The 25,204-nt window shown below is 45.3% G+C and overlaps 1 protein-coding gene across 8 annotated transcripts in view; it reads right to left on the reverse strand.

Moving 5' to 3' along the window:
• The window catches only part of erc2 (ELKS/RAB6-interacting/CAST family member 2), a 569,575-nt gene that overhangs the window by 355,590 nt on the left and 188,781 nt on the right, over positions 1 to 25,204 (reverse strand). For all 8 annotated transcript variants that reach the window (XM_033036569.1, XM_033036567.1, XM_033036568.1 and 5 more), the window contains one exon: positions 23,535 to 23,702. In XM_033036569.1, the coding sequence (XP_032892460.1) occupies positions 23,535 to 23,702 (168 nt within the window). The remainder of the gene's footprint in view (positions 1 to 23,534; positions 23,703 to 25,204) is intronic.

A 25,204-nucleotide genomic window follows, 5' to 3' on the forward strand; every position in this document is an offset into this window, starting at 1 on the left:
AATGGTGGAGTAGGCAATGGGCCGAATGGCCCAATTCTGCTCCTATCACTTATGGTCTTATGACCCGGGTTCGATCCCGACTACGGGTGCTGTCTGTACGCAGTTTGTACGTTCTCCCCGTGACTGCGTGGGTTCTCTCCAGGTGCTCCGGTTTCCTCCCACACTCCAAAGACGTGCAGGTTTGTAGGTTAATTGGCTGTGTACAGGTGTAACAATCGTCCCGAGTGCATGAAGGATAGTGTTAATGTGCGGGGATCGCTTGTCGGTGTGGACTCGATGGGCCGAAGGGCCTGTTTGTGAGAAAAAACATTTTCAGTGAGAAAAGGTTTTTTCACCCAGAGAGTTGTGAATTTGTGGAATTCCCTGCCACAGAGGGCAGTGGAGGCCAAGTCACTGGATGGATTTAAGAGAGAGTTAGATAGAGCTCTAGGGGCTAGCGGAATCAAGGGATATGGGGAGAAGGCAGGCACGGGTTATTGATAGGGGACGATCAGCCATGATCACAATGAATGGCGTTGCTGGCTCGAAGGGCCGAATGGCCTCCTCCTGCACCTATTGTCTATGTTTTCTATGTTTCTACGTTTCTGCGCTGTATCTCTAAACTAAATTAAAACTAAATAAAGACAATATTCAGAATTAAAAAGGCTAATGGTATTGATCTTTTGAAAGCAGGTACATTGTGCTACTGTTGGATGTTGCCTCAGGCAAGGACCCTTCCATCACGTTTCTTTTGAAAATGACTCATTTGATTCTGAAGGGTCTTGACCTGAAATGTCACCCATTCCCTCTCTCCAGAGATGCTGCCTGACTCCAGCATTATTTTGTGCTCAGTCATAATCACACAGCAAGAAAACAGGCCCTTCAGCCCAACATGTCCATGCCAACCATCAAAGCTAGTCTAATTTGCCTACGCTTGCCCCATAATCCTCTAACCCTTTCATATCAGTGTACCTGTCAAATGGCTTTTCAATGTTGTTATTGTAGCTGCCTCAACTACCTCTTCTGGCAGCTCGTTCCATACACCCACCCAAAAGTTGCCCCTCAGATTCCCATTAAATCTTTCCTATCTCACCTTGGTGCTTGAATACCCTGCCCTGGGAGAAAGACAGCATTGACATTTTCTATTCTCCTCATGATGTTAGAATCGCCTGAGCCGCTGAGTTACTCCAGCACTCTGTGAAACGTCACCTATCCATGTTCTCCACAGATGCTGCCTGACCCGCTGAGTTACTCCAGCACTCTGTGAAACGTCACCTATCCATGTTCTCCACAGATACTGCCTGACCCGCTGAGTTACTCCAGCACTATGTGTCTTTTTTTGTAAACCAGCACCTGCAGTTCCTTGTGTGCCTCCGCAGTTCCTTGTGTCAACAAAATGCCCCAACTTCTCTACACAATTGCCAGACTGGTGATGGCCAGGGGAGTGACTAATTGATGCCACAGGCATATCTGCTCTCATGTACTCTTTACATTCTCAAATTCCCACACAATCCCTCCACCAGTCCTCTACTAATAGTTCTGGCTGGGCAGCTTCCTGAAAGGCCGCTGCAAATGTTATGGCCCACTTAACAATCTTCGACAGACTCAGAGGCAACAACTGCTTCTCCTTATGAAAGCCTAATCTATCTTGTTAACCCAACACGGCTCATAGTTGCTCCAATTGCAGCCTTATGCCCCTGTCCCACTTAGGAAACCTGAACGGAAACCTCTGGAGACTTTGTGCCCCACCCAAGGTTTCCGTGCGGTTCCCGGAGGTTTTTGTCAGTCTCCCTACCTGCTTCCACTACCTGCAACCTCCGGCAACCACCTGCAACCTCCGGGATTAGTAATGATCTGTTCATCATTAGTTGTTCTTAAATAAGTGGAATAACATTGTTATGTGCTATTAGAGTTGCCGGGGGTAAACGGGACGACAAAGGTTGGGACCCCTGCTCTAACTAAAGAAATTTCTCCTCATCTCCTTCCTAAAGGAACGTCCTATAATTCTGAGGCCGTGACCTCTGGTCCTAGACTCTCCCACTGGTGGAAACATCCTCTCCACATCCACTCTATCCAAGCCTTTCACTATTTGGTAACATTCAATGAGGTCCCCCTTCTATCGGCACCTTACAAGCCCGAAATACATGCAGAAAATGTTAGAAACCGGTCAGGGAGAGAAGCTAAGTTAACGTATCAGGTCAAAGCCTCCGGCACTTCTAATTCCGATTCCACTCCCAATGGGAATGACGACTTCCTAATGAAACTGTTCACAGAAGCCAATTAACCTGCAAACCTGCACGTCTTTGGAATGTGGGAGGAAACCGGAGCACCCGGAGAAAACACACGCGTTCACAGGGAGAACGTACAAACTCCGTACAGACAGCATCCATAGTCAGGATGGAACCCGGGTCTCTGGCGCTGTGAGGCAGCAACTCTACCACTGTTTCTCTAAAGGGGCTGTCCCACTTAGGCGATTCTTCAGCAGACTGCCGGTGACTGTCAAGTTCGTGGCACTCGCCTGAAAAACTGGGAACTGTCAGAGTGGACCACGCACACCAATGACTGCACCTCCACAGACACCTCTGTCAAGCTTCTTAAGTTTGCGGACGACACAACCCCGATTGGACTGATCCAGGATGGGGAGGAATCTGCCTACAGACAGGAAGTGTCACAGCTGGCGTCCTGGTGCCATCGCAACAACCTGGAGCTCAATGCTCTTAAGACAGTGGAATTGATTGTAGACCTTAGGAGAGCTCCCCCTCCCCTCACCCCACTCACCATCAACAACACCACAGTTACATCTGTGGAGTCTTTTAAGTTCCTCCAGCTCTCTGTGAAACGTCACCTATCCATGTTCTCCAAAGATGCTGCCTGACCCGCTGAGTTACTCCAGCACTCTGTGAAACGTCACCTATCCATGTTCTCCACAGATGCTGCCTGACCCAGCTTACTCCAGCACTTTGTGTCTACCTTTGGTTGAAGCCGACATCTGCAGTTCCATCCTACATAACCCTAACCCTACCTCAGCAACAGAATGCCACAGACTAATCATGCCCCACCATGGACTTGTTTTCTAATTGTGTTTTAGCCCCCGTGCTTGTGCAGATGGGAATACACTTCACTTGACGTGACCTGCTGGGTTTTCCAGGGATTTCTGATTGCAATCCAAATTTCTAACATCTGCAGGGGTTTTTAACATTTCCAGTTCTTCTGGCATCTTAGACTGAAAAACACCTCGCAATTAATCATGCTCAACTGGCCATGTGTTCCATCAATGCCTCCTTAAAGCCATGCAATCAGAGTGGGGCACACATTGCTACTGATTCTCTACCAACCAGAGTTCTAGATATAGTGGGTGAGGCAGCAATGGAGAGAAGGAATTGGCGACGTTTTGGGTCGAGACCCTTCTTCAGACTGATGTCAGGGGAGGGGTCGGGACTACATTCTATCTCTGTCCCACCCCCTCCCCTGACATCAGTCTGAAGAAAGGTCTCGACCAGAAACATCGTCAATTCCTTCTCCCCAGAGATGCTGCCTCACCCGCTGAGTTACTCCAGCATTTTGTGTCCACCTTCGATTTACCAGCATCTGCAGTTCTTTCTGAAACAAAGTGTTCTAGACATTTTGGAAGGGCCTGTATCCCCGCTTTATCTCTTAAATCTAAAGTAAAGTCTAAAGTCAGAGATACTGCCCGACCCGCAGAGTTACTCCAGCATTTAGTGTCTTTTAAAAAAAGTTAAACTTGATATGTGTTTTTAATCTGTATAGTTCCTTGCAATACGCACTATGTCGCAGGAAGGTTGACAAGTTCAGTCACAATTTGTAGATGGGTGAACAAGGATGGAGAACAGGATGGACAGGAGATGAGAGGCAAGGGAATTAAAGAGATGGCCATGAGGTTCAACCATTTCTCAGTAAGATAACAAAGGGAATTGACAACGCAATAATGAGTGCCTTGGGACAGCAGGTAAAGTCCCAATCAGTCTGAAGAAGGGCCAGGTGAACAGAAAGGTGAGCAGGAAGCAGGAGGAGGGCAAGTTGCGCAGGTGAAGAGGGGGGGGGGGGTTTAACCTGCAATTGGAGAATTCAACGTTCATGTCCATGAAAGAACTGCAGATGCTGGTTTACACCGATGGTAGATGCAAAATGCTGGAGTAACTCAGCGGGACAGACAGGCAGCATCTCTGAAGAGAAGGAATGGGTGACATTTCGAGTCGAGACCCTTCTTCAGATGTTGTTAGGTTGTAGGCTGCCCAAGCAGAACATCAGGCGCTGCTCCTTCAGCTTGCATGTGGCCCGACTCGGGCAGTAGAGGAGTCCCACGGGTCAGCATGGTGTAGGAAGGAAATGCAGATGTTGGTTTACACTGAAGATAGACACAAAATGCCGGAGTAACTCAGCGGGACAGGCAGCATCTCTGGATAGACGGAATGGGTGACGTTTCGGATCGAGTCTGAAGAAGGGTCTCGACCCAAAACGTCTCCCATTCCTTCTCTCCAGAGATGCTGTCTGTCCCACTGAGTTACTCCGGCATTTTGTGTCTATCTTCGGTCAGTATGGCAATGGGTAGTGGCTCGCGACCAGAAGCTCCAGCTGGCCAAGCCAGACAGAGCACCAGTGTTTGTACATGTTTAACACGTCCCACCAAAATTAGTCAAATCTGAATTTCTGCACATGGTCCCGAGGACAGGTGATTAATAAAATTCCTCTTAGATACCTTACCATATTACTCATAAATCACTTTAAAGTGTGGAGTCGAGATTAACTTTCACAGCCAGGTGTAAAAGATTGGTTGGAGCAGATGGACTTCAATGGACCAGGGTGTAGAACAGGCAGCCAGTTCACTACTGGCAGTGTGTTTGTACCTCCGAACAGTAAAATGGATCCCAGGTGCGCCCATTGTGTTCAGCACTCTTCAAAGGCCCAAAGTACCTTGTTAACTACATGCAGAAGTTTATTTTAAAAACAGGCACTAGCAGTTAACAGAGTTGCCAATTATTTAACTTTTTACAAACCGTTATGGTACAGTGGTTTCATAGTCATCGACTCGTTGAGTCAAACAGCACAAACACAAGCACTTCAGTCTAACTCCATCTCCACCAAGGTGCCTCATCTAAACTAGACACGTTTGCCTACAATTGACCCTTATCCCTCTGAACCTTTGTTCCAAATATAATTTCTTGGTCAAATCTTCAAGAGACGTGAAACATGCAACATCCCCCATTTGCTAAACCCTGTAACTCCCCCTCCCATTCCCACACTGACCTTTCTGTCCTGGGCCTCCTCCATTGTCAGAGTGAGGCCCAGCGCAAATTGAAGGAACAGCTCCTCATGTTTCTTCAATTTGCTTGTGCAGCTTACACCCCTCCCCATCCCCCATCAGCGGTACGAACATTGACTTCGCTAACTTCAGGTAACCCTTGCATTCCCTCTCTCTTCATCCCACCTCCTTCCCAGGTCTCCGACCAGTCTTACTGTCTCTGACTACATTTTATCTCTGTTTGCTTTGTTGTTACCTTCTCCCAGTTAACAGTGATCTATTCTACATTGTCCTTGATCCCCATTCCCTTTGTCTCATTTTCACACCTTACACATCCTTATCTATGTACCTCCCTCTCCTCTGACATCAGTCTGAAGAAGGGTCTCGACCCGAAACGTCACCCATTCCTTCTCTCCACAATTGCTGCCTGTCCCGCTGAGTTACTCCAGCATTTTGTGTCTATCTTCGGTTTAAACCAGCATCTGCAGTTCCTTCATACACATGGAACGTTGAAAGTTTAGCCGGTCTTGTCCATTCTATCTAAAAAGCAGCTATTCCGTGTACACCTCACGCTGCCTTGGCAAGGCTGTATCTGTACACTGTGGATGGCGTTATTGTAATCATGTAGTCTTTTCTTTGACTGGGTAGCACACAACAATAACATTTCCATTGTACCTCGGTACATGTGATGAAAGTAAACCAATCTAAACTAAACTACTTAGTTTAATTCCATTCTCTGACATCTAAGATGGGAGGGCAAAGACCAAAGCTCTTCACATTCTCACCCAGACACGTGTTACGGAGAACTTCCTCCTTCCTGACAGTTTCAGGCAGGAAGATGCAGACCCTGTTTAGGGCCTGTCCCACTTACCCAACTTTTTCGGTGATTACCCTCATAGGTCACCAACATTTTTCAACATGTTGAAAGTCCAGCGGCGAGCAGACAAGGTACGACTCTTTGGGCGACTGAGGAGACGACTCACGACCGTACAGGCGACATGACCAAATCTGAGGAAGGACATTATTGCCATAGAGGGAGTGCAGAGAAGGTTCACCAGACTGATTCCTGGGATGTCAGGACTGTCTTATGAAGAAAGACTGGATAGACTTGGTTTATACTCTCTAGAATTTAGGAGATTGAGAGGGGATCTTATAGAAACTTACAAAATTCTTAAGGGGTTGGACAGGCTAGATGCAGGAAGATTGCTCCCGATGTTGGGGAAGTCCAGGACAAGGGGTCACAGCTTAAGGATACGGGGGAAATCCTTTAAAACCGAGATGAGAAGAACTTTTTTCACACAGAGAGTGGTGAATCTCTGGAACTCTCTGCCACAGAGGGTAGTCGAGGCCAGTTCATTGGCTATATTTAAGAGGGAGTTAGATGTGGCCCTTGTGGCTAAGGGGATCAGAGGGTATGGAGAGAAGGCAGGTACAGGATACTGAGTTGGATGATCAGCCATGATCATATTGAATGGCGGTGCAGGCTCGAAGGGCCGAATGGCCTACTCCTGCACCTATTTTCTATGTTTCTATGTCGCGGGGTGAAGCCTGTACGGTCGTGAGTAGTCGCCCAAAGAGTCGTACCTTGTTCTGGTCGCCGCTGGATTTTCAACACGTTGAACATTTTCGGCGACCTGCAACGACCTATGACGGGTGCCGGCAGTCGCTGAAAAAGTTGCGTAAGTGGGACAGGCCCATAAGGAATCACACACCCATGTTCTTGCTCCTCCTGCTCTCTGGGTGGTTTTCCCCTCCTCAAATCTACCAGTAATCGTGACTCTACACTCTTTCTTCGCCAATGAGGAATGAGCCCCCCCTGTTTAATCCCCCTCTCTAATCCACCATTCACCTTGAACACAACTCTCTTCAGCTTTCTTTGTTCCAAAACTCACAAGAACAGGCCAGCCAATTTCCCAGACCATTACATTTCACTGGCCCTGTGGACCTGGCAAAGTCCTTCTAAATCCATGCAACCTCTCTCATCTAGTCACATCCTTCCTCTAACTCCGTGGCCAAAACTGTGCACAGTACTCTCATTATGGCCAAACATATGTTTCACTACATGTTTCAGCATTGCAAACTCCCCGCCCAATTATTCAATGCTTCAGCCAACAAAAACAAGTCATGAAATTCAACCATCTCATCTACCTGCCTGCAACCAAGTTATTGCAGGTGCTGGAAGTCACAAATAAATCATATAAACTGCTGGAGGTAGTGAGTCAGTCAGTAAGACAGTAGCATGGATCATGAATTAGTGTTGATGGAATCCCTCCACAACTTCTGCCTGACCTGAAGATTCCCAGCCCCGTGTTTTATCTCCTTGTCCTTGACTATTAAACTATCAAACAAAAATCTGAACTTTCATCGCCTATTGCACTTTAAGAACAAGGAGTAAGCCATTTAGAACGGAGAAGAGGAAACAATTTTTCTCACAGAGAGTGGCGAGTCTGTGGAATTCTCTGCCTCAGAGGGCGGTGGAGGCCGGTTCTCTGGATGCTTTCAAGAGTGAGCTAGATAGGGCTCTTAAAAATAGCGGAGTCAGGGGATATGGGGAGATGGCAGGAACGGGGTACTGATTGGGGATGATCAGCCATGATCACATTGAATGGCGGTGCTGGCTTGAAGGGCCAAATGGGCTACTGCATCTATTGTCTATGTTTATTTATGTGTGTATCTATACATTCAATGGTATATGGACACACTGATCTGTTCTGTATTTATTTATGCCTACAATATTCTGTTATGCTGAAACAAAGCAAGAATTTCATTGTTCTATCTAGGACACATGACATCTCGTGAATCTCTTGAATCTTGAATCTACTTTCAAGCAATATGAACGTCTGCTCTAAGATCCATGTGTTTAAGAAGGAACTGCAGATGCTGGAAAAATCGAAGGTAGACAAAATTACTGGAGAAACTCAGCGGGTGAGGCAGCATCTATGGAGCGAAGGAATAGGTGACATTTCGGGTCGAGACCCTTCTTCAGGCTGAAGGAATAGGTGACGTCTCGACCCGAAACGTCACCTATTCCTTTACTCCATAGATGCTGCCTCACCCTGCTAAGTTTCTCCAGCATTTTTGTCTGCTCTAAGATCCATGTGTTTTTTTTGACACTATTCAGTATCCTATCATTTCCAGCTTGGCAAGTAGGTCAAGGAATGGCTAATGGATCTCAATTCTGATAAGTGTGTGGTGGTGAATTTTGGGAAGGGCGAGACCTTTCACGGTGAATGGCAGAGCCCTGGGGACTCTTGTAGAGCAGAAGGATATCTGCGTACAAATGCAGTTCACAAACACAGTAAAAATAGTTCACAACAACCTCAGTCACGGACTAGAAGCTGGGACATTATCTTAGTTATACACAAACGCTGGTGAAGCAGCACTTGAAGTATTGCGTCCAGTTTTGGTCACCAAGTTGAAGGAAAGATGGAAAGAGAGCAGAGAAGATTTGAGAATGTGGCCAGATTTAACAGGAACCTGAGGGGCAACTTTGCCACGCAGAGGGTTATTGTTATAGTGAACAACCTGCCAGAGGAAGTCTGTAGGAAGGAACTGCAGATGTTGGTTTACACCGAAGGTAAACACAAAATGCTGGAGCAACTCAGCGGGACAGGGCAGCATCTAGGAATGGGTGACGTTTCGGGACGAGACCCTTCTTCAGTCTGATAGTTTGGTATCTTCTGTCTGAAGAAGGGTCTCGACCCAAAACGTCACCCATCCCTTCTATCCAGAGATGCTGCCTGTCCCGCTGAGTTACTCCAGCTTTTTGTGTCGATCTTCCAGAGGTAGTGGTTGAGGAAAGTTCCACACAACATTTAAAGGACATTTGAGCAGATACCTGGACCGTCACGGTGGCGCAGCGGTAGAGTTGCTGCCTTACAGCAAAATGCAACGCCAGAAACCCAGGTTCGATCCCGACTACGGCCGCTGTCTGTACAGAGCTTGTACATTCTCCCCGTGACCTGCGTGGGTTTTCTCCGAGATCTTCGGTTTCCTCCCACACTCCAAAGACGTACAGGTTTGTAGGTTAATTGGCTTGCTAAATGTAAAAATTGTCCGGTATAAAATTGTCCAACTTCCAGTATAGTCCCTGGTGGACTCTTCGGAAGCGGTGACCACAGGGTACAAGGAAAGGTTTAGAGGGAGGTGGACAAAATGTAGATAGATGGATGAGCTTAGATGAGGCAACCTGGTTAACATGGACAAGTGGTGCTGAAGGGCCCTGTCTCTGTCCTGTCTGACTATACAACTTCAATGTACATTAACTCCTCGTGCTTGTCTTCTCCAAATGTGCAGAACTCCCTTTGCTTGGTCGATTGACATCCTCCTGTGATTCACCATCAAACCACTCAACCAATGTTGGTATCTTCAGCAAGTGTTCTTCATCATGACTCCTGCAGTGCAGCCTAATCAGTCATGGCACTGAGCTCCATGGAGCTCCACTACACAAGGACTTCTATGACTAAAACTCTATAAGCTGTTACCCTTTGCTTGCTGCCACCGAGGCAATTTTGGATCCAACATGCTAATTTCTTTTGGATCACAACAGCTTTTGCTGTCACGATCGGCCTGCCATGTGGAACTTTGCCAAGGGCCTTGCTAAAACATCACAAGCTACATCAAATGCATTATCTTTATTAACCCACCCTGTTACTTTCCAAAAATAAGTTCAGTCAAGTGAGCCAATCACTCCCAATAAATCCGTGCTGCCTGCTTCTAGTTAACTATTTTGCCCAGTGAAATTCTCAGTAATAGCCCTGTCCCACGGTACGAGTTCATTCAAGAGTTCATCCTCCCGAGTTTGCCCTGATTCGAACTCGGAGATTTACGGTAATGGCCGCTCGTCGGTACTCGGGGCTCTCGTGGACATTTTTCAACAAGTTGAAAAATCTTCACGAGTCTGTGTTAGCGAGTCTTCCCGAGTACCTGCCGTTAGCGTTACAAGCCGCTAAGAGACGTCCCCGAGCTCCGACGTACCCGCTACGTCCATTCTCCGTGCTTACCACGAGTTTGAATTTTTTTAAACTCGGGAAAGCTCTTGGAATGAACTTGTACAGTGGGACAGGGCTATCAGACTGCTCCTCATTTTTTTTCAAAGGCTATAACTAGCTTCATGAAGTGAGCATTCTTCCAGATCTCCGCTTTCTTCCCATATCCCAGAGACGTGCGGGTTTGTAAGTTAACTGGCCTCTGTAAATCGTCCCCTAGTGTGTAGCGAGTGGGTGTGGAAGTGGGATAACATAGAACTAGTGTAAATGGGTGATCGATGGTCAGCCTAGACCTGGTGGGCCGAAGGGCCTGTTTCAATGCTGTGTCCCTGAACTAAACTAAACTCACCTGTAGCCAAAGTAGACTGGAAGATGGTCAGAACAGCAGGTTATTATAGGGGTTGCACAGCCATGCATGCAAGACAAGTGTTAGACTTGCCAACATGGTGGGCTGCTTAGTTGTCAGCTGGAACAGCTAAAGAGCAAGCACTGAGCACCACCGCTCAGTCCGCATAATCCTACCTGATCTCCCGGTTGCTCAACACTTCAACTCCCCCTCCCATTCCCACACTGACCTTTCTGTCCAGGGCCTCCTCCATTGTCAGAGTGAGGCCCAACACAAAGTGGAGGATCAGCACCTGGGGCAGCTTACACCCCAGCGGTATGAACATTGACTTCTCTAACTTCAAATAACCCTTGCTTTCCCTCTCTCTCCATCTCCTCCCCCTTCCCAGTTCCCCCACCAGTCTTACTGTTTCCGACTACATTTTATCTATGTTTGCTTTGTTGTTACCTTCTCCCAGCCAGCAATGATGCATTCTACATTTTCCTTGATCTCCATTTCCTTTGTCCTGTTTTCACACTTCACACTTCCTTATCTCTGTCTCTCCCTCTCCCCTGACATCAGTCTGAAGAAGGATCTCCACCCGTAACATCACCCATTCCTTCTCTCTAGAGATGCTGCCTATCCCGCTGAGTTACTCCAGCATTTTGTGTCTATCTTCGGTTTAAACCAGCGTCTGCAGTTCCTTCCTATACAAACAGTAAGAGACAACAGGTTCCTTGGATTTGGGGAGAAGAAGACTGCTCGGAATCTGGCATCATCTGTATCTTCAGACAGCAAGGGGCACTTTATTGTATTAACAAGGGCATCTTCGTAAAATAACCCATCTTTCAAATTCTGGTGTAGTCATGGGATCCTTTCGGTCTGAACGAAATGTCGTTGCCTGCAGTCATACATATAATAATAAATAACAAAACACACAACAAACACAAATTAACATCCACCACAGTGAGTTCACTAGGCACCTCCTCACTGTGATGGAGGCAAAAGTCTTAAAGTCTCTGTCTCTTCCCTCCTTATTCTCCCTCTGCACTGAGATGATCCAGGCCTCCGATGTTGTTACCCCACCGGGCGATGGTAAGTCAGTCCCGTGGCTCAACCGAGCTCCGCGCACGGGCCGGTTCAAGCTCCGCGGCCCGGGGTGGTCGAAGCTGCCGAAGATGCCGCCCTCCAGTCCAGCGGACGCAGCTGTAGTTGCGGGAGCTCCGTAAAAACAGGTCACCAGCCTGTGACCTGCGAGCTCCCGACGATGTCGTCCACTGGGCCCTCGGCCGAGCCCCGGAACGTCGGTACGCCGCCTCAGCCACCGGAACGCCGGAACGCCGCCACAGCCCCGAGTCGGGCCGCCTCAGCCACCGGAACGCCACCACAGCTCCGAATTCGGCCAGCCTCGCGTTGGTAAGTCCTGGCTGGCTCTGCCTCCGGAGCCTCGAGGTCGGTCGCAGGTTGGAGGCCGCCAGCTCCGCCATTAGACCTCAGCGCAGACGGAGGCAGAGAAGGGGGGATTCGACAAGAAGAGTCGCATTCCGCCGAAGGAAGAGACAAAAAAACATGTTTCACCCCCCCCCCCCCCACACATAACACAACCTAATAAACTAAAATGTAACTAAACCAAGACAAAAAATAACAACAACAAAAATAAAAATAGACGAACTGCAGGCAAGCCGCAGCTGTTCAACAGCGCCGCCACTTCCGGAATTACATGAAGGGTGTGGAGGGTCTGGAAAGGGTGTGGAGAAGGTTTACCAGAATGATGCCTGGATGAGGAGGTATGAGCTAAGGGGAGAGCTTGGACAGATGGATTGTATTCTCTGGGAGGCCAGGGATTGAGGGAAGACCTGATAGAAGTAGGTAACACTATGAGAGGCTGTGATAGAGACAGTCAGAATTTCCCAGGATGGAAATGTTAAAGACTAGAGGGTATAACCTTAAGATAAGAGGGGTAGTGTTTAAAGGTGGTATTCGAGGCCTGTTCTATTGCACAGAGGGTGGTAAGTGTCTGGAAGGAACTGCCAGGGGTGGTGGTGGAGGTAGATAAACTAATGGCATTCAGGTAGACACATGGACATGCAGAGAATGGAGCAAGATGGATTATGGCAGGCAGATAAGAGTTGGTCTTGGCATCATGCTCAGCACAGACATTGTGGGCCAAAGGCCTTGTTCTTGTACTATACTAGACTATGTGTAAGAAGGAACTGCAGATGCTCGTTTAAACAGAAGATAGACACATAAAGCTGGTGTAACTCAGCAGGACAGGCAGCATCTCTGGAGATAAGGAATGGGTGACATTCGGGTCGGGTCTGAAAAAGAGTCTCGATCCGAAACGTTACCCATTCCTTCTCTCCAGAGATGCTGCCTGTCCTGCTGAGTTACTCCTGCTACTTGTGTCAATCTTCACTATACTATGTTGTATTTGTTGGTCAAAATGCATTTAATACAAAATCTAAGGAAAATAAACAATAGACAATAGGTGCAGGAGTAGACCATTCGGCCCTTCGAGCCATTCAATGTGATCATGGCTGATCATCCCCAATCAGTACTCTGAAAATGACACAGTGAAAGACAGTGGGGTCCCAATAACACTTGATTTTGATGCATGCCTTCAATCAAACTCTGATGTACTTATAGCTCTGTACATCTGAATTAAATTAGTGCTTGCAGCCCTGCGATTGTTGACCTGTGCCAAGCAAACCGTACCGCCCTTGACAGCAATGACTTCACAATGGTATTCTGCTTGAAACAGGCAATTAGATAAACTAATTTTCAGCTACGATCCAGAATGTGGATGTGAACCAGAAAGGCCAACATTACAGACGGAACACGTTCTATCCATTTTTAAATAATATGCATACTAAGTATGTTAAATGGGTTCTTCCTTCAAAACAACCAAGTCCCAACCTCAGGATAGGTTTCTTCTGCTTGTGGACTGTTCACATACGTTCACATATGCAAGGAAGTTTGTTTTATTGCAACTCCAACCGGAGTTTCCTTTTGATTGAATTAAACTGAAGATCTTAGAATAAAGGGGAGGCCATTTAAGACTGAGGTGAGAAAATTCCTTTCACCCAGAGAGTTGTGAATTTATGGAATTCCCTGCCACAGAGGGCAGTGGAGGCCAAGTCACTGGGTGGATTTAAGAGCGAGTTAGATAGAGCTCTAGGGGCTAGTGGAGTCAAGGGATATGGGGAGAAGGCAGGTACGGGTTATTGATTGGGGACGATCAGCCATGATCACAATCAATGGCGGTGCTGGCTCGAAGGGCCGAATGGCCTCCTCCTGCACCTATTTTCTATGTTTCTATGTTTCTATGTAAGATAAAGCTGGAGGGTTTTATATGGAAGAGGCATTCTCCTGCTGAGCTCCCCACATTGGATTCAGTCTCAGCAGTGCCAACACTCATGAAATAAAAATAAATATTTATCCAATTAACATCCTAGCCCCATTACAAGGGCTTTAACTAAAGAGTCCATAAAATAGAAATAAACTCTTGTCTGATGTCTGCATTATAGAGAGACACAGATACATTAGAAAGCAGTATTCATAGATGACGCTAAAACATAGATCAGCACAGCACAGGAGCAGGTTCTCAAGCCTCAAAGTCCACACCAAACATGATGCCAAGCTAAATACAATACAATACAATACAATACCTTTTATTTGTCATTTGAACCTCACACGAGGTTCAAACGAAATTTGGTTTAAACCAATCTCATCTGCATCATCCACTGGATTAAACCAATCTCATCTGCATCATCCACATCTCTCCATGCCCTACAAATATCCAGCTGCCTATTTAAAAGCCTCTTAAACACCACTATTGTATCAGTCTCCACAACCACCCCTGTCAGCTCGTTCCAGGCACCCACCACCCTCTGTGTATAAAACATTGCCCCTCACGACTTTGCCCCTCTCACCTTGAAGCTGTGCCCTCTGGTATTGACATTTTCACCCTGAATAAATGGTTTTGTTTGTCCAACCTATCTATGCCTCACTATTAGCTATGAAGCCCACAAAATGAGCCACAAAAAACATGTGGTATTAGTTTTTCCTTTTGTTTCCAAGTTCAAAATAAAAATAATGTGCCATTTTTATTGCATTGTTTCTGACTATGCAAAAATAGTTTGACTTAATCACAGCATCCTTGACGAATAATGCATCTTTACTTTACGTTTTTGAGATACAGAGCGGAACCAGGCCCTTCGGCCCACTGGGTCCGTACTGACCAGCGATCCCCGCACATTAACACTATCCTACACATACGAGGGGTCAATCTTACATTTATACCTAAGCCAATTAACTAACACACCTGTACATCTTTGGAGTGTGGGATGAAACCAAAAATCTCGGAGGAAACCGGAGCACCCGGAGAAATCCCACGCAGGTCACGGGGAGAGCGTACGAACTCCATACAGACAGTACCCGTAGTCAGGATCGAACCCGGCAACTCTACCGCTGCGCCATCGCACGCCCTCTTACAATGATACTGGATTCTGCCAGAATTACAACTCACAAATCGATCATGATGCATGAACTAACTAATTAATTAATTCAGGGCCTCACAGAAAAGAAATGGCGCCAAGTGGGAAAAATATTTTCCAGACTTTCCAGACCCCAGCTCTCTGCTACTGCCCATGCTTTAGTCCAGGTGTGGAACAGCACGGGGCAGCTTACAAAGTCCAGCTGTCGTTTTATTAACAGATTCAGAGTAGGTTGTCCACTTCTTCTTCTTGCGAATGAAACATAAATAAACCAAAGGAATAGTTAGGTCTCGCGCCGGGTGTTGAGCAGCCAGGTTGTTGTCTGTGTTGGCGTCAATGTCTGCCAGGCCCTAACACAGCTCCATGTGGTGGGTGGTAGAGCAGGCACCTAGAGATGACATGGTTGGCTGTCTGTTGTTCTGCTCCACATTCACAGGCTGGGCTCTGGACTATTACCTTAGTAAAGGCTTATTTCAACAACTATTTTTAGAACAACCAAAATAGCACACTGCCAAATTCTGCTATAAAGAGGAAATTAACTGAAAATCAATAATCCAACGATAGATGGACACAAAAAGCTGGAGTAACTCAGCGGGACAGGCAGCATCTCCAGAAGTCTGAAGAAGGGTCTCGACCCGAAACATCACCCATTCCTTCTCTCCAGAGATGCTGCCTGTCCCGCTGAGTTACTCCAGCTTTTTTGTGTCCATCTTCGGTTTAAACCAGCAACTACAGTTCCTTCCCACACATACATAATCCAACAGTAGCTAATCTTTATTAAGCACTAGACCAAGTGCGGACCCGTTGGGCCCCGTCCCCCAACCCAATATTCCACCACTCATCCATAGCCCCCAACTGCGCAGGTGCGGGCGGCAAGCGGGAGCGCGACTGCAACGTTTTTAACGTTCAAAATGGCAATAACTTGTAAAATATAACATCAATGTGAACGCATCTCACTCTCCCTCTTCAGTCCCCTATCCTCCCTCTCCCCACCCTCCACCAACCCTCCTCTGCTTCCTCCCCTAAATTTTAGCTGTTAAAACGGAAGAATTTGATGTTAGATTTTTTTAGAATAAAATCAATGTCAATCAATCAATTGTGATTATTTATGTAAATTAAATTCGGGATCCCGTTGTGGCGTCACGGTGACGTTGAACGCAGCGGACGGGCAGGGCAAGTGGAAAAGTGGTTTGGAAAGTGATTTTTGTAAAGTTTAAATCGTGAATAACTTGTAAAATATACCATCAATCTGAAGAAAGCTTGTTTCATTTGCATCGCAGGACAATGGGAAGGTGGGCCAAAAATTGTAGCGCTATTGTGTACCGTTTTGGTGGGGTTTCGGGATCACATGCACGCACACATTCAAACAAACAAGATGAGAGTTTTAGCAATATATATATATATAGATTCTGAACTAAGTTACTTTCATCAGCATGATGCTGTGCTACAAAGCAGAATACTTAAACAGCCTTCACACACACCAAGTCCATGTGCCTCTGCTAAAGCTGCATGTAACAAGTCCACCACTGCACTCCAGGCAATTCAATCTCAATATCACATCTCACTCCACATCAATCCACATTATTTTTCTTTAAAAGACAATTTATTTATTTGAACTCCTCGTCACTAAGAAATTGTATAAACAGACCACCGTCGAGCTCATATGAAACAGTATTTGTGCAACATACTTAAAAGCTAGTTTGTTGTGATCTGTTTTGTTCATTGTATTAAAAGTTGTATCATATGGAACACATCTGGTATCCTCTAAACACCCCCTAAAGCAGAATCATTTCGCTAAGTTTCATTGGACTTTTTTTCTGCTGCTATAGTTTGAAAAGGAACGCAAGTTCACAAGAAAATTTGTTATGCAGCCGTGCTGCACAAATTGCACAGAACAATGGTCACAAGTTCATTGCTTCAACAGTATTTAACAAGATTTCTGTTAAACCTTTAGAAGTTCGCAAACACAAAGTTAAAAGGGGGGAAAAAAACTATTATTGTCATCCGTGCTGGAAGCCTGGACACCATCCCAAATGCGATGAAGGACTGGTGTTTGTTTGATGTATTTGGGATGACGTGTCCATTATAACAGTTTATGTAGGAAGGAACTGCAGAGGCTGGTTTACACCAAAGCTAGATACAAAATGCTGGAGTAACTCAGAGGGTCAGGCAGCATCTGTGGAGAACATGGATAGGTGACTTTTCACAGAGTGCTGGAGTAACTCAGCGGGTCAGGTAGCATCTCTGGAGAACATGGATAGGTGACGTTTCACAGAGTGCTGGAGTAACTCAGCGGGTCAGGCAGCTTCTGTGGAGAACATGGATAGGTGACGTTTCACAGAGTGCTGGAGTAACTCAGTGGGTCAGGCAGCATCTGTGGAGAACATGGATAGGTGACAGAGAGGCGATAGACGGGGTTCTGACCTGAATCGTCACCAATCCATAGTTCTCCACAGATGCTGCCTGATCCGCTGAGTTACTCCAGCACTCTGTGTTTAGCAACAGTTTAGCCTCTTGTGCCTTCAGCAAGCTGCCTTTCTAAAAGGGATATCAGGATGTTGCATGTCCACCTCGATCAATCCAGTGGCCCAACATAAGCCAGTTTAGTGATGAAGCATAGCACAAACTCCATGAGGTTGGGTGGCAAATGTAGGCGAGAGCTCAGGGTAGCAGCTACACCCTTAGCATGTCCTAGAGGCACACAATCACACTCACATTGTCTCCAAGAATTTGTCAGCAGAACATCCATACAGAATTCATATTCAACAAGACGCGAGGATGGTAAGGGGTAAAAGGTTGTATTCTCATGTATTTCTGCGACTGCCACTCTCAGCACTGAAATAATTACAGGTTGGGAAATGAGAGTTAAAATCATCGCGTGGATTTTAATTACCATTCTGGGCCTTTTCCCCTCAGTTCAGTAATTAAGTTCCCCCTGGTGTTCACCGCTATTTAATTTGAGTCAGTGAACATTTTATAAATGGTGCCATGGATAAATTTATGCGCGCACTGAATTTGCTTTGCATTCTTGATACTACATACTGTGGTACTGAAACATGTCCAGCCCAGTCATTTTAACTGTGCACAACTAAATGGAGTATACATGAACAAAATGGTCGAATATTTGTCTAAAAACTTCAGTAAAACCCCTGTCCCACGGCATGAGTTCATTCCAAGATTTCTCCCGAGTTTGCCCTGATTCGAACTCGGAGATTTACGGTAATGGCCACTCGTCGGTACTCGGGGCTCTCGTGGACATTTTTCATCATGTTGAAAAATCTTCACGAGTCTTCCCGAGCTTACCTGCCGTTAGCGAGTCTTCCCGAGTACCTGCCGTTAGCGCTAAGAGACGTCCCCGAGCTCCGACGTACCCGCTACGTTCATTCTCCCTGCTTACCACGAGTTTGACTTTTTTTAAACTCGGGAGAGCTCTTGGAATGAACTCGTACAGTGGGACAGGGCTTTAAAGCTGATCATTAACTTTGAGTGAGTGAATGGCTATCTTCTTCAAGCAGGTTTCCATTGCTGAGAAATCGGTGATAAATAGAACAACTTGATATTTGCCAACCACCTTCCCATAAGCAGGATATATGCTGATGTTTGTTCCGTCCATCCAATAACTGTGGCAATCCAGGCATTTTGAAAATAGATTAAGGGTTGGGGTAAAAAAAATTGTCATTCAGTAGGAGTCGGAGAAAATTGAACAGCCACCTCCAGAATCAGAGACAGCTTCTTCCCAGCTGTTTTCAGGCAACTGAATCATCCTACCACAAAGCAGAGAGCAGGGCTAAACTGCTATCTCTTTGGTGACCCTCGGAGTATTCTTGATCAGACTTTGCTGGCTTTACCTTGCACTAAACGTTATTCCCTTATCATGTATCTATACGCTGTAAATGGATCAATTATAACCATGCATTGTCTTTCCGCTGACTGGTTAGCACGCAACAAAAAGCTTTTCACTGTACCTCGGTACACGTGACAATAAACTAAGCCGAACAGCAAAATGTCTAATAAGATGGAATTAATAGTGAGGCAGAAAAACAGAGATGGCAAATACTGAAATAAAGTTTCATTGCTTATTAATCAAATCATATTGAAGTATTTACTTTCATAACTGAACTTAATTCACTGGAGTAAATGTACAGCCGTCATATAGATGGAGTAAGCAGCGGGATCACTAACACATTGAAATACAAATATTATTTCGATCAGGATGACTGGCATTTACTGAAATGCCCGATATTATAGGATCAAAATGGGAAAATAAATAATTATACGGCCAAACAAATTCCCCAAAACCCCCAAATTCAACCAATATTCTTCTTTAGTGAGAAGATAGACACAAAATGTTGGAGGAACTCAGCGGGACGAGCAGCATCTGTGGAAATTAAATATTCACGATCGTGAAGCTTTCTCTAGCTTCGATGCTGTGGTGGAAACCAGCTGTGTTTTTGCATCACTATTAATAGTAAGTTATTCACTCATGGTAGACAAAAGTGCTGGAGAAACTCAGCGGGTGCAGCAGCATCTATGGAGCGAAGGAAATAGGCAACGTTTCGAGCCGAAACCCTTGGGAAATAGGAAACGTTGCCTATTTCCCTCGCTCCATAGATGCTGCTGCACCCGCTGAGTTTCTCCGGCACCTTTGTCTACCTTCGATTTTCCAGCATCTGCAGTTCCTGCTTAAACAGTTATTCACTCATGTCTTACGAAGTGAAAAGTAAGATCAATTTAGATATATGTAATACGCTGTTTTATATTCCGGATGGAGCAGGAAGGAAGTAATTAAGCTATGCATGCTCTGCTATGAAATCACAGGAAATAGCATTTAGCTGGAACTATCTTGCAAAAACCAGATTTATGCCATCAGGAACAAAAGATCACATTATCCCCACATGGGGAAGGTCACAGAGATAGCATTAGAGCCACAGGTGCTCAGACAAATCATCGCATACCCTCAATTGGAAACAGATCGTTGTTCCCTGTGAATGTTTTAAACTGTCTCTTTTAGCGCACACTACTAGATGGACATCAAAGTAATGAAACATGAAACTAATTAATTATTCTGTTGACACCTATTTCCCCATTTAGTTTTGTTCAACGCAAAGAAAATACATATTCCCCTCACTATTACACGTGTGTTCTCAGTGTCTTGAAGCACACTTGCCTTTGATCATATCTTTTGTCTTGTAGCTAGGGTGCAAAGTCTTGTCTGATGCAGGTGAGGCTGAGGGGTGATCTTCAAGTGGTGCAAAAAAACCATGGGCAGAACAGATAGCATGAATGCACAGAATCTTTTACCCAGAGTAGGGGAATCAAGAGCCAAGGGGCATAGGTTTAAGATGTGAGGGGCAGCTTTTTCACACAGTGGGTGGTGGGTGTGGAACCAAACAGGCATCACCCCGCCACTTTACGTGAGTAGTCGCCCAAAGAGTCATACCTTTTTCTGAGGTTTTCTTGACCCGCTGAGTTACTCCTGCACTTTGTGTCTTTTTTCCTAAACCAGCATCTGCAGTTCCTTGCATCTCTACCTCATTTCTATCGTGCTGCCATCTTCTCTTTGATACTCTCTTCCAAAACCGAGGCAATTAATTTATTTAATATCCTTTCCATTTCAGTATCATCTCCAGTGAGTTTATGTCACTCATCCTTTGAATGCCCTCGCCCTATCTTAACTTTGTTATTTATGTGCTCATGAAATTTCTTACCTTTTTTTTTTAACATTTATTGGTATTTTTATATTCCTTGTTTGCCTTTCTAATTGTTTGTTTAACCTCTTGCTGAAGCTCATTTCGTTCCCTTGTGTCATCCTTGCCTTTGTTATTTATGTTCTTTATCTTGGCCCTTCCTACAGCATCTTTGAACCCTCTACAATTATTGGGGGCGGGGGAAGAGAAGAGATCGGGTTAGGAAAGCTTTTAGAAAATAGTTTAATGCTGTGTGGAGTTTATAAATACTTTCAAATCAGGATCCAAACGACACAAGGAGAAGGGAGATGAAATATTTAAAAATAGTTCAGACGTATTGAATCTGAGCTCCAGTTTTCAAAAGGCTCGCGTGGGCCTTCGGTACGGATTGCTAGAAGGAGAGAATTGACCCAAAGGAATCCAATGCTCAGAGGCGCTGAGGAATGTGATAGATTTATAGCTGATCTATTTCCAATAATTGACCTGGGGGAATTATTTATGCCATCAGGAACAAAAGATGACATTATCCCCACATGGGGAAGGTCACAGAGATAGCATTAGAGCCACAGGTGCTCAGACAAATCACCGCATACCCTCAATTGGAAACAGATCCAATGCAATGGAGACAATTGCATAGAGTTTCAGCTTAAAGAGCAGAAATAACATGAGAGCAGATAGAGGAACGCAGCTGGTAGTGCTGCTGCCTCACAGCACCAGAGACCTGGTCCGATCTTGACCTCAGTTGTTGCCTACGTGGAGTTTGCACGTCCTCCCTGTGACTGCTTGCGCTTCCTCCCACATCTCAAAGACGTGCAGGTTTGTAGGTTGCTTGGTTTGTGTAACTTACCCCTCGTGTGTAGGGAGTGGGTGAGAGTATGATAGCATAAAGCTCGTGTGAACTGGCGGTTAATGGATGGCGTGGGCTCGGTGGGCCAAAGGGCCTGTTTCCATGCTGGATCTCTCAACTTAAACTAAAGCAAAGGCCGTATTCAGGAGAGACTGAGGATAAGGAGGGAACTTATGCAGCAAGAGACAATTGCTGAAAACTAAACACAAATTGGTTCAGACACGGAGGAAGCTGTGACAACGAGTTGTAGCAATAAGCAGATAAATATTTTCACGACAAAAATTGCATTGCTAGTAATTTGTTTGGAGATTACTATTAGAGATGAAAACATTTGAGGAATATGAGGAAGAGTTATCATGCAGGTGGGAATGAAATATAGAATAGCTGCTGTAAAGCTTGGAAATAAAGTTTAAAATATTATCAAAATTATTTCAAAATTATTTCAATTTTAAATCTTGCATTAAATGTTGTGGCCTTTATCTGTGGACGGCTTGATTGTATTTATGCACAGTCTTTTCTTTGAATGGATAGCAGGCAAAGAAAGCTTTTTACTGTACCTCGGTACATGTGACAATTATTAACTAAACTAAAATGTGACTAGACACAGAAAAGGTGTAGATAATTACAACTTTCCAGATAAATAGATCATCTGGATGGCACAGTGATGATGGCGACACAGAATTGGCAGTAACTAATCAGAATGTTTTGGAATTCAATAGATTTTTGCAAAAAAAAGATTACCAAAGCAGCATGTCGTCCATTAGTGTAAGAAACTGTGCTTCGTGTAAACAGAATTCAAATATGTATTGCCAGTTCTCTAGAGAAGCAGAGCTTAAATAGTTCAATGGAACTTTGAGCTTCTTGTAGACCAGGGGTTGCCAACCTTTGTCGTCCCGTTTACCCCCGGCAACTTTAATCGCACGTAACAATGTTATTTCACTTATTTATGAACAACTAATGATGACCAGATACCAGAATCAAACACAGTCAGACAATAGGTGCAGGAGTATGCCTTCGAGCCAGCACTGCCATTCAATGTGATCATGGCTGATCATCCCCAATCAGTAACCCAGTCAATGAGAAAAAATATGTACAAATCCAGAATCGACAAATTTATCCCCCTGGGGTAAATGTTTCGGAATCCACTAAATTTCCAAAACATTTCTCCCAGGTTGGGAACCCTTGTTCTAAAGAGTACTTCTAAACAAAGAAATCAGATGCTACTAGACTAAAAAAAATAAAGATTTACAGAATTAACTGCAGAAAAAGTAGTTAGATGCATAACATGAGAGATGTCAATGTCCTTTAATGACTGACCTCAACACTGTCCTAACATGAGCTGGAAATACATTGTAGAATTAAGGCGACAGACTGTTACAGTAAGGATGATAATAGGATGACATTACCGTGAAGGTTAAGGTAGTATAAAGGGCCTGTCCCACTTACATGATTTTTTTCAGCGACTGCTGGCACCCGTCCTAGTCTCTGCAGGTGGCCGAAAATGTTCAACATGATGAAAATCCAGCGGCGACCAGAACAAGGTACGACTCTTTGGGCGACTACTCACGACCGTACAGGCGGCACGTCGCGGGGTGAAGCCTGTATGGTCGTGAGCAGTCTCCCAAAGAGTCGTACCTTGTTCTGGTCGCCGATGGAGTTTCAACACGTTGAACATTTTCGGCGACCTGCTGCGACTATGACGGGTGCCGGCAGTCGCCGAAAAAAACCCCGTAAGTGGGGCAGGCCCTTTAGAATATCATCCATTATATTTTTAGCTATAAAACTGAAATGACTGGATAAATGATTGCCATTAGCATTTGTAAGTTCAAGCCCAATTTCCTTTACAATTGCGTATTAAAAAAAAAATTATAATAATTACCATGCGTTCCAAGGAATAAAGTTCTAAAGGTGAAAAGCAGAACGTTATGTCTTGGTGTATTTTCGTGGCCTACCTTTTTCTGGAGAACATTAATCTTCCTCTCTTTCACTTCCAGCATATCCTTCATGTCACGGATTTCTCCGGCAAGTGTTCCCTTTTCCTCCGTAAGGTCCTGCAGTTGTTTTGTCTTTTTGTTCAGAAAGCTTTCCTTCTCTTCCAGCCGAAGTCTCAAGGCATCCACCTGGGGAAAGATGAGCACGTCAAGTTCAAAGCTCAATGTTGACGGTCAAACACCTGGTGGTCTTGCAAGCAACATCATTGTTCAGGCAACAGACAGCAACCAGCTTGCACCTTAGTTGTGCTCAGTATTGTATCCTGCATTCATCAAAGCATAAGTCATAGAGTCACAGAGTGATACAGCATAGAAACAGGCCCTCCGGCCCAACTTGCCCACACCGGTCAACATGTCCCAGCTACACTAGTCCCACCTGTCTGGGCTTGGTCCATATCCCTCCAAACCTGTCCTATCCATGCACCTGTCCTATCCTTAGCATACCCTGTTTAAGAAGGAACTGCAGGTGCTGGACAATCGAAGGTAGACAAAAATACTGGAGTAACATTTGGATAGCAGTAAAAAGATTGGTCCAAGTCAACATGGATTTATGAAAGGGAAATCCTGCTTGACTGATCTTCTGGAATTTTTTGAGGATGTGACAAGTAAAATGGATGAAGGGGAGCCAGTGGATGTAGTGTATCTGGACTTTCAGAAAGCCTTTGATAAGGCCCCGCACAGGAGATTAGTGGGCAAAATTAGAGCACATGGTTTTGGTGGTAGGATATTGACATGGATAGAAAATTGTTTGGCAGACAGGAAACAAAGAGTAGGGATAAACGGGTCCCTGTCAGAATGGCAGGCAGTGGCGAGTGGAGTGCCGCAAGGCTCGGTGGTGGGGCCGCAACTATTTACAATATATATTAATGATTTAGATGATGGAATTAAAAGTCACACTAGCAAATTTGCAGATGACACAAAGCTGGCTGGCAGTGTGAACTGCGACAAGGATGCTAGGAGGTTGCAGGGTGACTTGGACAGGTTGAGTGAGTGGGCAGATGCGTGGCAGATGCAGTATAATGTAGATAAATATGAGGTTATCCACTTTGGCGGCAAGAACAAGGAGGCAGATTATTATCTAAATGGTGTCAGATTAGGAAAAAAGGAAGTGCAACGAGGCCTGGGTGTCCTTGTACACCAGTCATTGAAAGTAAACATGCAGGTACAGCACGCAGTGAAGAAAGCTAATGGCCTTCATATGGAGAGGATTTGAGTATATGAGTAAAGAGGCCCTTCTGCAGTTGTACAGGGCCCTGGTGAGACCACATCTGGAGTATTGTGTGCATTTTTGGTCTCCTAATTTGAGGAAGGACATCGTTACTATTGAGGCAGTGCAGCGTAGGTTCACATGGTTAATCCCCAGGATGTGGATCCATACAGAGTTGACGTGGAAAAGCTTTTCCCACTGAGAGTAGGGAAGATTCAAACAAGGGGACATGACTTGAGAATTAAGGGACTGAAGTTTAGGGGTAACATGAGGGGGAACTTCTTTACTCAGAGAGTGGTAGCTGTGTGGCATGAGCTTCCAGTGAAGGTGGTGGAGGCAGGTTCGTTTTTATCATTTAAAAATAAATTGGATAGTTATATGGATGGGAAAGGAATGGAGGGTTATGGTCTGAGCGCAGGTATAT

The sequence above is a fragment of the Amblyraja radiata genome, chromosome 18 (assembly GCF_010909765.2).
Source record: "Amblyraja radiata isolate CabotCenter1 chromosome 18, sAmbRad1.1.pri, whole genome shotgun sequence".
NCBI classification, from domain to species: domain Eukaryota; kingdom Metazoa; phylum Chordata; class Chondrichthyes; order Rajiformes; family Rajidae; genus Amblyraja; species Amblyraja radiata.